Source organism: Mizuhopecten yessoensis, unplaced genomic scaffold (genome assembly GCF_002113885.1).
Source record: "Mizuhopecten yessoensis strain PY_sf001 unplaced genomic scaffold, ASM211388v2 scaffold11133, whole genome shotgun sequence".
Taxonomy (NCBI): domain Eukaryota; kingdom Metazoa; phylum Mollusca; class Bivalvia; order Pectinida; family Pectinidae; genus Mizuhopecten; species Mizuhopecten yessoensis.
Window position 1 is genome coordinate 1990279 of NW_018408896.1, and position 15606 is coordinate 2005884.

The window sequence follows — 15606 nt, forward strand, 5'->3', positions numbered from 1 at the left end:
ATTTAATTTTCACATCTTACAAATAGTTTGAATATGTAATTATTTACTAGAACAGTAAATCCTTCCAGACTTTGTATAATAATTAATTTTACAGTATACATGTGACACTATACATTCTGCACTCAAGATTAGAAATATTCTAAAATCATGCTTCAAGTCATTTTAAACATTTTTTTTGGCCTCCTGTGTTTTTGCAACAAGCAAAAATGTATTAAATTCATTTACTTGGTCAATATACTCTGAAACGACCAGGTGATTTTATAAGAGCAATTGAAATATCAAACTAGCACTTCCAAAGGTCATATTAAACAAATGCTTTAAGTGGTTCTCACTTTGCCCGTCATTGAACGTAGAGCCTGTTCTTTTTTACTGAGCTCCTCACGGATACCGACCAACTCCTGCTGCATGATGTTTTCCTGTCTCCACATAGCACTGGAGGAAAAGAAACAGTAAGTAACGAGCATAATGTTAACTCCTGATACACCTAGCGACATTTTCTTCTGATACTAAGACTCCAGGGCTCTAATAATATGGCAGGTGGACACTTAGATGTAAGAGCAAACAATTCAAATATCAAAATTTACTTGAAGCAAAAGTACAATTTCCATGTAAAATTCCTCATAATCAAAAGGTGAAATTCTGTAAAATCCCAACAACAATGTTCTGTAATAAACTGCGACAGACTTTGTCATGCATTACCATGGTATTTCATGTCCTTAAATGATCTTAGCTGTTGACAGGACGTTTAGCCATGTACAGCCAACAACCGTGGTATATCTTTCATGATTAGAATACCTACTTTCTATCATTGTGGATGGTTTCCTTCTCTTTCTTCATGTCTGATGAACTTCTCTGGTTCTGGTCTATGATATCCTTGTTCTGGTCAGTCTTGCTACCTATGTCCTGAAATTAATTATCAATGCATTTTCCATGGGTTTTAACTTTCACAATTCAGTTTTTAAAATTCAAATGTCCTTAAATGACCATAGATGTTCATAGGATATAAACACACACATACCAAACCAATCCTTTTAATCACACAATTTTTAACAAAAAGAAAACTGATCCAATGCAATATTCCTTATTGATATTTTTGGATCATCTATTTTTTTTTATGACGATACAGTGTAACCCACTTATTATGATATCGGTTATTATGATATATCGCTTATTATGATATTTTCCCATACACCGATTTTTTCCTTCTTTAACTAAGCAAATTATGATATGGTCAAAGGTGGGACCCCGCTCTGCTTATTATGATATTTTTTTCTGCCGTGAATGGATTTTATAAGGTAAAACACTCAGGTAAGTTGTCAGTGTGAAACACCTGGACTATTAAGCAATAGGTCCGGCTAACTGTACATTGCCAGAGGTGATCACCTGTCCACTCCAGGTAAATTTTTCACACCTCTCTTCACCCAAGTCAGCGGAAAACAATAGATCGACCATCGCTTGCTGGTGATACATTTAAATCTTAACAAAACATGTGGTGCAGTTAATTACTATCGAAAATACACAGTAGGACTGTGTGTCAAATCAAAATGATTAGGCCTACCAACATTTTCCAACAATCTGATAAGAAAACGAGCATGCCTTTCACAAACATTCACGGTTACCTAGTGTTGTTCCGATTAATCGATTTAGTCGACGTCTGGTTGTTTGTTTCTGAAAATTGATTAATCGATCCTTGTTTTCAATGAACGATTACAGTTTGACTAATTTAAGTATTAACAAAAAATGAACTCGTATAGTTAGTGTTATTACCACCGACAGCGAGTTGTTCGTTCTTTGGCAAAACAATTTGACCCAATGTCCCACACAACGACGACGCTGATCATGATTGGCTAGCTGGTCCACCTGACAACCAATCAGAACTTGCGTTTCAATAGAAATGCTGCATGGCTCAGTCAATGCGTGACAATATGGCAAACCGTGACATTCCGGAGATTCAACTCTATGATCATCCGGGGGCTGCTGATTTAAACGTTTGGAAGGTATTGTTCCTCCTTTAGCTGGATAAAACGCTTTGTCGAAAGTGTGGGCTATCTTACAAATAAATGTTAAGTTTGACGGGGTGTCATCAGGTGAATGCCAATCCATCACAGCATTTCTGAATACGAGATGCAGCTGTCACAGCATATGGACATTGCAAACATCATCAATTTCATTTCCAAATCCATGTTTTTCAATAATTATAAGGTTCTGTCAACAAACATATTGTTTTTGTATGAATGTTGTGCATTTAATTAGCGAAATTCTCTAATGTCGGGTTTCACTCACTTTTGGTTCAGACAACATAACAAGAATTCCACGAAAGTGGATGTATCGCCTGTACAGGAAGCTGGGAGATTGTGCTTAGCACTGCATGTAGTTAGAGTTTGAAAGGCCCAAGGAAACTCAAGTTATCGAACGAAAACAGATTTTCTATTTATAGTAAAAGTGACCTTGACCTTTGACCTTCGGACCTGAAAAGCAATTCCAAGCAAGCACTTTTGGTAAGGAAGCACTGCATGAAGTTTGAGTTTGGTCGGCCCAAGGAAACTCAAGTTATCGCACAATATTTTTTTTCTATTTATAGTAACAGTGACCTTGACCTTTGACCTTCGGACCTGAAAAGCAATCCCAAGCAAGCACTGCATGAAGTTTGAGTTTGATCGGCCCAAGGAAACTCAAGTTATCGCACGAAAACCTCTGTGCGGACGCCGACGCCGACACCGACAAATCAATACCTATGTGTCGCCAGCTTTTCGCAGGCAGGTGATACAAAAATGATCAAAATTAGCTTGATTGGTTATTATGATTATCGGCTATTATGATATTTTTCTCTGGCAAATAGAATATCCTAATAAGCGGGTTCCACTGTATTACCATTTCACTGGAATAAGTAATTGTTTTCGCATTAAGGCTCAAAAATGCAAATACTTGTTATAAACAGGTTTTTGTTTTTTGAAATCTTTAACTAAATTTAGTTATTTCATAAGTATTATTTTCATCATGTAGTATGAATCATTGAAGATTTAGAGACTCCCTATTAATATACTAACTTTTAGATATCATACCTGTTTATTGACTTAGAAATGATCTACATACCTGTATGTTGACTTTTAAATGTTCAGCTCTTTTTGTATCATTAGTCAAATCTTCTCGCAATCTTCGAATCTGAAATTTGAGTAAATAAAACATTTTAACAAAATTAATAAATATTACACAAGATTTGTCAATGTGACCAACATTTCAACATTGATTTTTTTTATTATACTTTTTTGAAAAATATGACCAATGTTTTAGCAAACTTTTTGTTCAAAGATGATTCAGCAGCCATAGTATGATGGTTTTACATTACTCCAACAATGTTAGAGGTTTTACACGGCGAAAAACTTTTGACAGGCGCCGCGTAACCTCTAAAATTTCATGTCAAAGACATAAATAATGAGTTTTTCCTCATTCGAAGCAAAGCAGACAGCATTTGCCATGATTTTTCCGGTTAATACAAAAATGGATTACATGTAATGTTTCACAAGCGGAATACAAACAAACTCCGTATCATTTCGTTACGTTTGAAATCCCCCCGGATATTTTGTATTAATCTAGAAGCCATGTTTTAAATGTAGGTCAGAGATGTGCTACAATGACATGGACATGTATTTTGAGTGTTCTATTCCGTAATATACTATATATTTGTGTCTGTGACATATATATGAGATCTGTATTATATAACCCGTGAGTTTTTCAAGCCGATTTTGTTCCGCCCGGATTTCGGGCGGAAACTGCATCAAAGAATTAGTGCTTCGGAAATGAGAGGTCGCAGTCGGCAAAATCATATCCGATTGAAAAAAGGCCGACCAGCGGCCTCTCATGTTATGGGAGTAGGTTTTACATCTGTTTTTAGGAATTGAAACAAACAATATTAGGATTAAACTGCCAGTAATTTTTTATATGCTATTTCCAACTTTTATAATTCCTCTCCATGTCAAATTGACTTGTATGGCTTCTGAAGTTTTACTGAACTCAAGTTAATCACTCTAATCAGCCATCTTGCTGCCTAGAATGTATGTGAATTAAATATTTCCATTGATTGTATCCACCTGTTCCTCCTTGTCTTTAATTGCTCTGTTCAGTGACTTGAGCTCCTTCTTTATCCAATTGTCTCGTTCATCCCTCGACGTGAATTGGTTTCCTCGCCCCTGCTTAGCATAAAGTTCTTTCCGCCTCTGTTCAGCCAAAGATAGCCTGTGAAATTAAGAAGCAATTTAAATTTAAAACAAACCTTATATCTTGCTGCTGTTTTTTTTTTCTAAGCACAGCAATTCACTCAAAAGTATATGCCGATTTGCAATGAGTGTGAACCGTGTATGAAGATATCTTGTGGACGATTACTAGTGTGACTTTTAATTAGAGATGCAAAAAGTACTCATTATTGATTAATAACAATTTAATCACTGTCATCATATGACCCTGGCCGTTTGCAAGGACTTTAAAATCCCCAAACAAACAAAAGAACCATCATGAAACAAGTAAATTTCCACCAGAATTCACTCCTACAGTGGAAAAGTTAAGCAATAACATGATAAGATGAGACAGGAATGTGTCAGACTCACTGCTGAGTGCAGTTCTCTTCCCGACTCTGCTGAGCCTCATACTGGGGGGTTATGGCTTCCAAGGAAGCCTGTGTTTTAGCAATTCTTTCATTCACTTTCTTCTGCTCCTCTTCTGTTTTTTTCTGTCCAAAGAAAGTTCAAATGTATTTTTCCGTTTTCTCTAAAGCAATTTTTCCTGATTTCAAATTTACCAACATAATTGATCAAGATACATTTTTATCAAATTTACTGTTGAAAAAGGAATAAAGACTTAACCCTCTATAAATTTATTCAATTTTAGAATTTGTAATGGAAAGTTCAGATCCAGAAAATGTATAGATGGATATTGGAAAAGTAACATGTCCATTTGTTATTATTTTTGTACCATGCTTTGTATGACAAGCAAAATTTGAGAAATAAAGTTGTCATAAAAATATAGAGCAACAATTAAACAAGGCGATTGATATAAATGTGTGATTTAATGAGGCGAAAAACCATTTGTTTTTTTAGTAACATCTCATAACTTACCCTGGCTTTTTTGTCACCTTCTAGATCATCTAGGATATCCTTAATATTCAGCTCAAACTTTGCTTTCCTCTTGGTCAGATCTTGATTTTCTGATGCAATTTGTTCTTTTTCATCTAAAATGGTCTGCATCCTTGTCTTCAGTTCTCGAAGATCTTTATTGATAGCCTGTATAACGGGCATCATTATCAGAACAGAAAATACTCAATACCACTTTGAACTCAAATGTTTTTTTGTGTTTTATTTTGTCAGGAAATTCATATTTATGTATAAATAAGTAGACTTTGCCGAAAACAAGCTGGTTGATGATGTCTGTAGGCCTTCCATTCAGTTTTAGTATGTAATTTGCTAAGCAACGACACTATGATATTTCAATTTGGTACTTTTTATCTTACCCACCAATTATACAAAATTGAGTCCCCTTGACCCAAGGATGTTCCAGACTAAATATGGATAAAATCCCTTAATCCTGATGGTCGGAAAAGGATTTTAAGAGTTTTACCTCTATTTTTCCTATTGTGCCCCACCCTTCTGCCCCCTGGGAGACCACACCCACTGCTTATACAAAATAGAGTTCCCTTGGCCCAAGGATGCTCCAGACTAAATTAGGATAAAATCCTTTAATTCCTATGGTAGAAGAAGGATTTTAAAGGTTTTACCTCTATTTCCCCTATTGGGCCCCACCTCTCTGCCTCCAGGGGGGTCAGACACACCGTTTATACAAAATTTGTTCCCCTTCACCCCCCAAGAGTGCTTCATACCAAATTTTGAAAAAAATCCTGTCATTCCTACTGAAGAAGGATTTTCAAGAATTTGCTGTTTCCCTTATTTGGCCCCTCCCTTCTGCCCCCAGGGGGGCCACACTCGCTGTTTAAACGGAATTTAGTCGCTTTTGCCTAAGGATGCTCCAGACTAAATTAGGATAATATCCCTTAATCCCTATGGTAGAAGAAGGGTTATAAAGGTTTTACCTATGTTTCTCATATTTGGCCCCGCCCCTCAGGCCCCTGGGAGGCCAGACCCACGATTTATAAAAAAATTGGTGCTTCAGACCAAATATGGAACAAATCCTTATATTCCTACAGAAAAAGAAGGATTTTAAAGAATTTGCTATGTTTCCCCTATTTGGCCCCACCCCTGAGGCCCCTGGGGGGCCAGACCCACGGTTTATACAAAATTGGTTCCCCTTCACCCAAGGATGCTTCAGACCAAATTTGGAACAAATACTTATATTCCTACAGAAGAATAAGGATTTTAAAGAATTTGCTATATTTCCCCTATTGGGCCCGCCCCTCAGCCCCACACCCATCATTTATACAAAATTTGTTCCCCTTCCCACAAGGATGCTTCTGACCAAGTTTGGTCAAATTTGCTCAGTCGTTCATGACTAGTAGCGTTTTAAAGGAAAAGTTGATGGACGGACGCTGCGGTATGGCATAAAAAACTGCTGCAAAAGTTGCCTAGCATACAGTACAGCTAATTAAAATAATCTACTTCAAACTTCTCAGCTTGTCTACATTAATGACTAAGGTTTCTAAAAATACATTCTTGTCTGAACTATAGTGCAAGGTGGTATTAAATTACCACAACACAAATTTAAATAATGATGCATTCATTGCCACTTTTTTTGTTATTCAAGAAATAGTTAAATATTCTTCTTGCCTATCCTGGATTTTTTAACACTTCAAAAAACATTTTTTATCCACATCCTTACCTTCACTTTGTCGTTGGCATTTTGCTGGGAGTCACGTAATTTTTGTGTCTGTACACCACTTGTTTCTCGTTTATCTTGAAGCTAGAATAATAAATTTCCTATATAATTTCACCTTATTAAATAAAAGTGTTGGCTGTCCTTCATTAGGAGTACTTATTATTCCTGTATAATTGCACATCAAAGAACCTCACATTCTCAACCGTAAACAACATGTGATTGATACATACCATTAGTAAATGACCTTGACCTTTGACTTACCACTCCTAAAATTTCAAGGGTTCTTATCTTCTCCAGTTCAACCCATAAAGCTATTTATTTTCCAATTCATTTTAAATCTCGAATATGGATCGAGGAGTTCATGCACGAGAAGCTTCATAAATATCCCTAAAGCTGTTTCTGTGGTACATCAGTATTAATCGTTATATGCAAATTCGAAGATGGCTATCTGGTGGATATTTTGCTTTTCTGAACCATCTCATTTATATTCATATAAACTAGTCTTATTCAAATTAATTTCTACCCAAGAATATCTGTACCAGAAATGATTAAAGTGGACTAATTAACCGAAAGGAGACCACAGACAAAAATTGAAAAAATGATGGAGGGATGAAAAAGTGGATCACAGTCCGAAGACTCAATTTAACCATTCCTTCACTGGTTGGTACTTAATGAAGTTGTTTGTCAAAACAATCAAACAATTTTCCTCATTGACAAAATAGAAAGATCTAGAATATTTTTACATGTCTATGAACAAATTCTTACATCATCCAGCTTTTTTCTTGTATCCCTCAACTCATGGTCATGTATGGTGTATTCCAGGGACCTGCAAAACCATACAATTCGTTCAAACATTGTGAAATACTAAAAACCTGTCTGCATATATATATATATATAATGTATCAAGCTTCGTTTCAGTAGCTCAATGACGTTTAGAAAATCAACTTCAGACAAAAACACCAAAGTACTCATAATTCCAGAAATATTTTTTTAAAGTTTGATTTAAAAACTTCACTACATATATAAAGATATATATAAATACTTTAACACTGAAGCAATATGACAATGCAAAAGTAATCCAAGAGGAAACTGAAATTTGTCCTGGTAAAAGTCATCCACTATCAGTAACGTTCTCACAGAAACAGTGAAAAGCTTCAGCTATAGGAGCTACAAGGTTGGAAAAAAAGACTGATTACTCAGATATCAGTAGGAAAATTAACAGGAAAGCAAAGAAAACAATTGCATATTGAAAGAACCATCCACATAGAAGCTAATGTTTGTGGATCTGTTATCACAGATGTTATTAAACTTAACATGAACCTGGTCTCAGTTGTTAAAATAAACCTCAAATTTGAAAAAGAATGCACAAACTCTATGTCAAAGAAATCTTAGAAATTCTAAAAATCTCAAAGAGTTGTGACTTATTTCACAGAAAAAAACCTAATCCTTCTAAAACCATAACACTGATTGCATCAACCCCCCATGATAAATAAATGATTGGGTTTGGGCTGTGTTGTCACCTCCTCATTTTGTCCCATTTTTGGTATTCTTTCAGTTCTTCCTTCTCTTCCTCAAGGGTTGCCAATCTTTCCTCAATATACTTCAGCAGATCGTTAATTTTCTCTCTCTTTCCCTCTGTATAAAAACGGAACTTCATAAAATATTTCATTTTCATGTTTTCAGCGTACAAATATCCATCATATGATGAATTTCATACATGGCACAATTATTATGTATGAATGAAACAAAAATTTGTTATGATTTACGAGACTGTACAGGTAGCAGAATACAGTAGAAATGGCCCGACTCTGATAAACAAGGCACATGTCGAGGAAATGTAAACACAGCGGATTTACCCTGCACAACACATGTATACATGTATATATATTTGTAAACTGCATTACATTTACAATACATATAAAGCACTGAGAAGTGTATAAACCTCTTTTTTCTATGTATGTCACTTGTGTGAAAACCATGGTTACCACATCAAAAATTACCAAAAAATGCCAAAAAATGCTATTTTTAACCCAAAATTTGACCCCCGCAAGTAGTAATTTTTTTCCTAAGCTCTGTCTGAAATTAAAGATTACCTACCTGGTTGCAGAATTATCTGGGTCCCAGTAAAATTGTAAAACTTGATTTTTTGCAATTTTGCGTCGTGTGCTGTTGTCAAAATTTTACCTCCTGTAAAGCTAGCTTTTCATGTGTACGCACCCTTTCGTATCATGGCCAAAATTTTATTCTCGAACCAAAGAAATCTTCTTTCTTTTTTACAAATGTGAAGCTCACATAGCCCACTTCATCATGCTTATACCAATTTAAGTACAGTTTTATTTTTATAATTTTTTTACATATCATTATACAGGGGTAAGCCATTTAACAAAAATATCACCCATGGCCACAACCCTCTACTGTACACTGCTACCACAGTGCTTGATGAAAGAGCCATAGTAGGAAGTGTTTTTTCTACTTGAAAGGATTTATTATATATGAAATTGTATATGTTTGAATATGGTACTTACCTGATTCTCGAAGAATGACTTTACTCTCCTCTTTCCTTTCATCATAAACCTTAGTACCTGCCACTTCACGTAAAAGCTTTAATCGTTGAGAATCGGGAGCTGTTGCCATTTGGTTTATCTACAAAAGTTCAACAGATTTTGGTCACATACCCACATTTGGATCTACTCATTGAATTCTGACAAATAGAATACTCTGTATATGCATTTTCCTTAAATATCTGGCAAGAACAACATACATCCAAATTATATCATGACCATAAATTCATTTGTGAATTGCTTTCGGCCTTTGTTATAGCTGACGTCCTAGGATGAAAGTGTTTGTCTTGAATGAGTTGAATGTATTATTGTAATTATGCTGCTAAGGTAAAATATTGTACACTGTAGGCTACTGGCACTTTCCTCATGTTATTACCCCCATGTTAACTGGTAATAACATTTGACATATCCTCCGATACAGACTCCTGAGTTTCAAGCATTATCACTGACCAAGACAACATTAGAAGAGAAAAAATATCATGAATTTAATTTTCTGATTTGTATATATTTCAGCTATTGGTTTTGAAAAGAATTTAACCTGAAATCTACTATTGAAATAAGTCACATTTATCAATATCCTTAAATGAAAGGGGATAAAATATCTACAAAATGAAAGTTCTCTCCTTATACACACCTTTCCTTGTTTCACAATGTAGTAAGGATTACTACGGGAAAACCCAGCACTTTCTAGGAGATTCATAACATCACCTTTACTGAAATAAGAAATGTTCAGTACATTTAAAGCAGTAATTATATCATAAAATTTAAATGAAATTATATCATAAAATTTGAATGAAATTATATTGCACATTTTACCGAAATTTATGTACTTTGAAACAACTTTAAAAGAATCAATTCTATCAGTGATTTAACTTTAAAATCATTTTCAAATTCATTGATAATATTGATTATTAAAGTTTTTTTTTTTTAATTTTGAGAGCTATTATTTATCAGAACATAAAAAAGCATTCAATTTTTGTTGTAATTATTATCCACATGTTTATAGATGTTTTTATTATTTTTTCATATCATTCCAGACAAGTGTTTGGCCAGGAGTGCATCATGCGTCCACCTATAAAAACTGATATTGACTTTCGTTGAAGGACTGGGTGTTTCTAAAAATAGAATTATGACGTGTCTCCAAACAAGGCATCGTCCCATTTCCGAAGCTTGTTTTTTTTCTCTTCAAATTGCTTACATTACTGTTTTTTAAAATAATAAAACATTTGTAGTCTTTAACTTTGGACAATACCTGGATTTAATGACTTGAAAAAAGAAATATTGACCTCGGACTGCGTCCTCAGTCAATATATCTTTTCTCGAGTCGATAAATCCAGGTATCGACCTCAGCCAACGGCTATAATTGAATAATATTATAGAATGTAATCTCAGATCTTTTCAAAAGATGGAAAATTATATAAAATAGGGAAATCAATTGACAGTTATGTTTTTTTCAATCTAATTAAAATTATATCTTCACATCGCTCCCGTTTACTGATATGTCGCGTTGAAGATCTAACAACATTCCGTAGAGGGTCATGTTCAGGCGACCTTTGAATTAACCAATCAGATGAGAGCTTACGCATTTCTGTAAGTGATGATGTAATGATTTCGGAACACACTTGCTATGATAAAAGACCGAGAGGTGTCAAATGAGCATCGAAAATGGCGGCGCCCATGACACCACGCCGTGTCTATCTACAAGACAACGTTTGTACAATTTGTGGATTTTGCTTTGAAATAAGAGAGACTTCCTCTTCTGGTGATGTTGTCGTTTAAAAGTTTAACAACCTGAAACTAAAATTAACCAATGACAGGCTTCGCAATATTCAAACTATCACTGGACCAGACGAAAAAGTGGATTTTGGGCTACGAGGTGTCTGCATTAAATGCTACAGGTCCTGCTTTCTGATTGGTTTAAAGAAAGAGTTATGTCGCATTTTGATTGGCTTGTTATAAATACGATAATGCATTCATGTTGACCTCTGATGTGACCCTCTACAGGATGTTGTTAGATCTTCAACGCGACATATCAGTAAACGGGAGCAATGTGAAGATATAATTTTAATTAGATTGTGGTTTTAATGCTTAACTGCGGTACTTACGTGACCATCTTCTTGTCAAGAAAATACTGATCTTTCTTAGACCCGATGACACGTCGTAGTACAACTTCATCCTTTTCAATCTGTCAAGAAAATGTATTAAATGAATTATTTATTGATCAAAATGATACTTATTAAACTAAATGTTTGATATGTACATCATTCAAAATTGTACTTCCCACAAAAAATTATATGTGGAAATAAAATGAATTTGAAGTTCCTCAACCTGTCTATCATACACATGTACTGTATTGTAGTAAAGGGTACTACCCACTACATCAGTTATAAAAGTGTAGAAGAGGTTTTCTGACTTGGAGTGCTCTCCCTTTAATATAGAGGATGAAGCAACCAACGGAAGTTTTTCTGGCTTGGCGTAACTTACCCTGTCCAAGTTCATTGATTTTTCATGTGTTTTGAGCCTATAAATTGGACACTCATTTCATAATGTTGTGCATCTATACTTTAAGTATGGCACCTTTGGTAAAGTGTAGACTTTGCAATGTCAAGATCAAGAATTCAACCAGTGCAATTTTTTCTATATAGATCTATTTTCAAACATTTGAATTTAAAAAAACCATTCCGTAAATTCACCATGATATGTGGTTTATATGGAACAATACTTTTGAAAAAGACTTGAAACAATTATTTTACAATCGTGACAATGGAAACAATATAGTTTAACTTGTTGGTATGATTATCCTTTATCTTAAGTATAACCGAAACATAAGTATAAACAGAGATAACAGATTCTAGTCTCTAGCTGGTCGCTAACAATAGGCCAAGTGAAAATAATGTGCCATGACATATTAAGCTTACTCTGCCTTTTTTTCAGCTGAGCTTATAATTAGGCCTAGTTTTTCATAAGCCAGATACACTTACAGGTATTCGGTTGTCACTGTTGTCAAAAATTATTTCCACAAAAGCAGAGATGACCCGAGGACCAGTACCCTCATGCAGCAATGCCTGTCTCTGCTCAGGTCTCAGGTGACTAAACTCATCTGACAGTACAAACTGGATGGCTGAAATAGAGAAAATGTAGTTCTACTTTCTAACAGAATTAAAATTATGTCAACAGAATAATAAATATGATCAATCATTCATTAATACTGCATTCCTTAATTATGTTATTGTTTTTGCTCCTAAGAAATTGGTTAAGATAAAAAAATATCATGAATGGATAAAAGTACATTTATTGTGGTTAAAACTTACCATAAAAGAAGTTACTTTTCCCTGATCCATTTCTGCCAACTGTTACAAAAAAATCAAAATGCATTTTAAAAAGTTTAATAAATTAAAATTTTACCAGAAGCTTTAAGCACGATACAGATTCGGCATAATCTCATTTTTTTTTTTTTTTACCTGAAATGAATTGAATCATCATGTAACATGATAGCTCATTTAAAAGAAAAAATATCTACATATTATAAAATTAAAAGATAATCTTAAAATAATTGTAAAACATCTGAAAATTGTCATTTTATAAATGAATTACATAATGCATTTACATTTGCAGTTTTTCAGCATATCATGAAATGACGAATATTTACAAGTAAGTTAACAACTATATCATTCATGTTTACACAATGCCTGATAGTAAATGTTTTTGAACATAAAATCACAAAAAAATATTTACAAATGTTTCAAAAAACATATACAGTAAAATCCAAACATGTTTGGTTACATACCACATATTTATAAATATATGAGGATGGTTTTGTTGTGTGTAAAAATATAAATACCGATGACATTGTGCTTAGGACTGAAAGGTTCCACCACAGTCTGGTCCCTGTAACTTCTGAAACCTTGAATAATAACCTGAAAAATAAAATATTGTCTATCACAAAATCCAACCTGTGACCAACTGTATTCACAAATAAAAGAATAGATAGAAGATGTAGAATAATCATAGCAATGTGAACTTTCTTTTACATTTACACCTTTTTTCAATTTGTTTCATGTTGATTAACCATATCAATATGTATACTGGCCCAAATACCTGTAGTGTGGGAATCATTTGAGATTTTAGAAGTCAATAATTAGGTGTTAACAGGTTGGGCACAATGGCACAGATTGGGAATAATCCTGCATTTGGGTAACAGTTATCAATTTGAGTAACAATTTTATTAATGAGATGGGGAATTAAGTGAAATTAAAACATGAAGTTCTTTTAAACACCTGGAGCAAAAAAGGGCGTCACTCTTTCAACATGATCCAATAAAAAATACAATGAGGAACAATTGTGCACAAAAATGTTAATTCAGTTGTCTAAATCTTTGTGAAAATGACAAATTGTATCACCTCCATTGCTTATAGTGTGTTGTAGAGTAGCTATAAATAGCACACAGAAAAAATCATGCTCAACTGTCACATTTGCACCGGATATCCCATTGACTACACACTGAAGTCAATGGAGAGCAAAGTCAGTGATATGTTTTGTCATTTTTACAAAATGTTAGACATCAGAATTGAAACTTTTTGTGAACAAATGTATTTTATTGTGTTATATATTTGATTTAGGTGAAAGCATAACAGCCTTTTTTTATGCAAGTATTTATAAACTTTTTATCTTTTTATTTCACTTAATTCCCAATCTCAGTAATAAAATTGTAACTACAAATTGGTAACTGTTACCCAAATGCAGGATTATTACCCATATGCGCTGTTGTGCCCAACCTGTTCAAGTACATTATGAAATCTTCCAAGCTGTTGTTGCAGTCCCTTACGCCTGTCAAACTCAAATTTGTAATTTATAGACCAAAGCCACCATGATGCAAACTAAAAAAAACCAACTAATCACTGTATATAACCCCTTTTTGCACGCCTCTGTGATAGGACCCCCGAGAGCATCATCAATACATTGATGGAGCCCCTGCACCCTAAAGAAGAAACAGTACCGGCAAGAGTTTGTTGTCATATATGTACTGTAGGCCTGTAGGTCTTGCATTAGAACTGAAATATATCTTGAGGAATCTTATATGTAAATTATTTCCTAATGAGGATCATGCATGACAAACATATAATGATAAACATTTTTCAATCTACCAACATAATATTTTAAGCAAGCTTAAGTTAAGGAACCTAAATATCGACGTGATTGAGCTTACAATATATAGCTTTACACCTAAAAGGGTATTCGATTAAAATTTTAACAAATCTTATTGGACAAAATATTGAACAATTGGATGAGACAACAGGCTTAGCCTATACTGCAGTATAAGTCTTCTCCTATCCGCTATAATGCATGACAAACATATAATGATAAACATTTTTCAATCTACCAACATAATATTTTAAGCAAGCTTAAGTTAAGGAACCTAAATATCGACGTGATTGAGCTTACAATATATAGCTTTACACCTAAAAGGGTATTCGATTAAAATTTTAACAAATCTTATTGGACAAAATATTGAACAATTGGATGAGACAACAGGCTTAGCCTATACTGCAGTATAAGTCTTCTCCTATCCGCTATAGATGGACAAAGATGTAGGTTATTGAAAGGGTATTCAATCAAAGTCGTTCAACACAAGGTTTTTCATTTTGATCAAACGAAAACAGTCATAGGTAAATATATAGAGAAGGCATGCATGTTTTCTGGAATACTGTTTTTGTTTATGAGATCAGCGTCCCTATCTCATATTTCAGAAATAGTAAATCTAAACGCATATATGTCTGATGCGTTCATAGATTTACTACGATTCAATGGATCACTTCAAATCATACAAAATTGCACAAATGCATCAACATCTTTGTTCTTACCTGTTTGATATACATTATCAGTTTTTGGTTAATAAAGTATCATATCGACGCACTCTGCAAGAAAACAGAAAAGAAAGGACGAAGTTTTTGTTTACAAATTGCAAATGGCGGCAAATAGATTAGGTCGCTTATATAGCTATAAATCAAAAATAAACAAAAAGTGACGTTCATAAAAGTCTATTATCAATACATTAGCTATCACAACTTTTAATTTTATAAAATACAAATTATCACTTGACCAAATATATATGGAATATCTGAAATTAGAATAGTAATTTTATTTGTTGTAAGCGAGTCTCTATACAAATGGGCGGGAACACATTCAAGAGGCCTACCGACAGGGGCAAGATAGCATACATTTACGCATA

General features: G+C 34.0%; 1 protein-coding gene across 2 annotated transcripts in view; it reads right to left on the reverse strand.

The window, feature by feature from the left end:
- The window catches only part of LOC110466402 (structural maintenance of chromosomes protein 3-like), a 31142-nt gene extending 15783 nt beyond the window's left edge, over positions 1-15359 (reverse strand). For both annotated transcript variants that reach the window (XR_002464732.1, XM_021522854.1), the window contains exons 1-16: positions 15239-15359; positions 13219-13294; positions 12689-12727; positions 12359-12498; positions 11483-11562; positions 10012-10090; positions 9342-9459; positions 8337-8451; positions 7582-7642; positions 6820-6900; positions 5109-5273; positions 4602-4723; positions 4089-4233; positions 3094-3162; positions 800-903; positions 333-432 (exon numbers count right to left, since the gene is read on the reverse strand). Coding sequence is in view for 1 of the 2 variants with exons in the window: in XM_021522854.1 (XP_021378529.1) it covers positions 333-432; positions 800-903; positions 3094-3162; positions 4089-4233; positions 4602-4723; positions 5109-5273; positions 6820-6900; positions 7582-7642; positions 8337-8451; positions 9342-9459; positions 10012-10090; positions 11483-11562; positions 12359-12498; positions 12689-12727; positions 13219-13294; positions 15239-15253 (1509 nt within the window). In the remaining variant the exon portion in view is untranslated. The remainder of the gene's footprint in view (positions 1-332; positions 433-799; positions 904-3093; positions 3163-4088; positions 4234-4601; positions 4724-5108; positions 5274-6819; positions 6901-7581; positions 7643-8336; positions 8452-9341; positions 9460-10011; positions 10091-11482; positions 11563-12358; positions 12499-12688; positions 12728-13218; positions 13295-15238) is intronic.
- Positions 15360-15606: the final 247 nt, after the last annotated feature.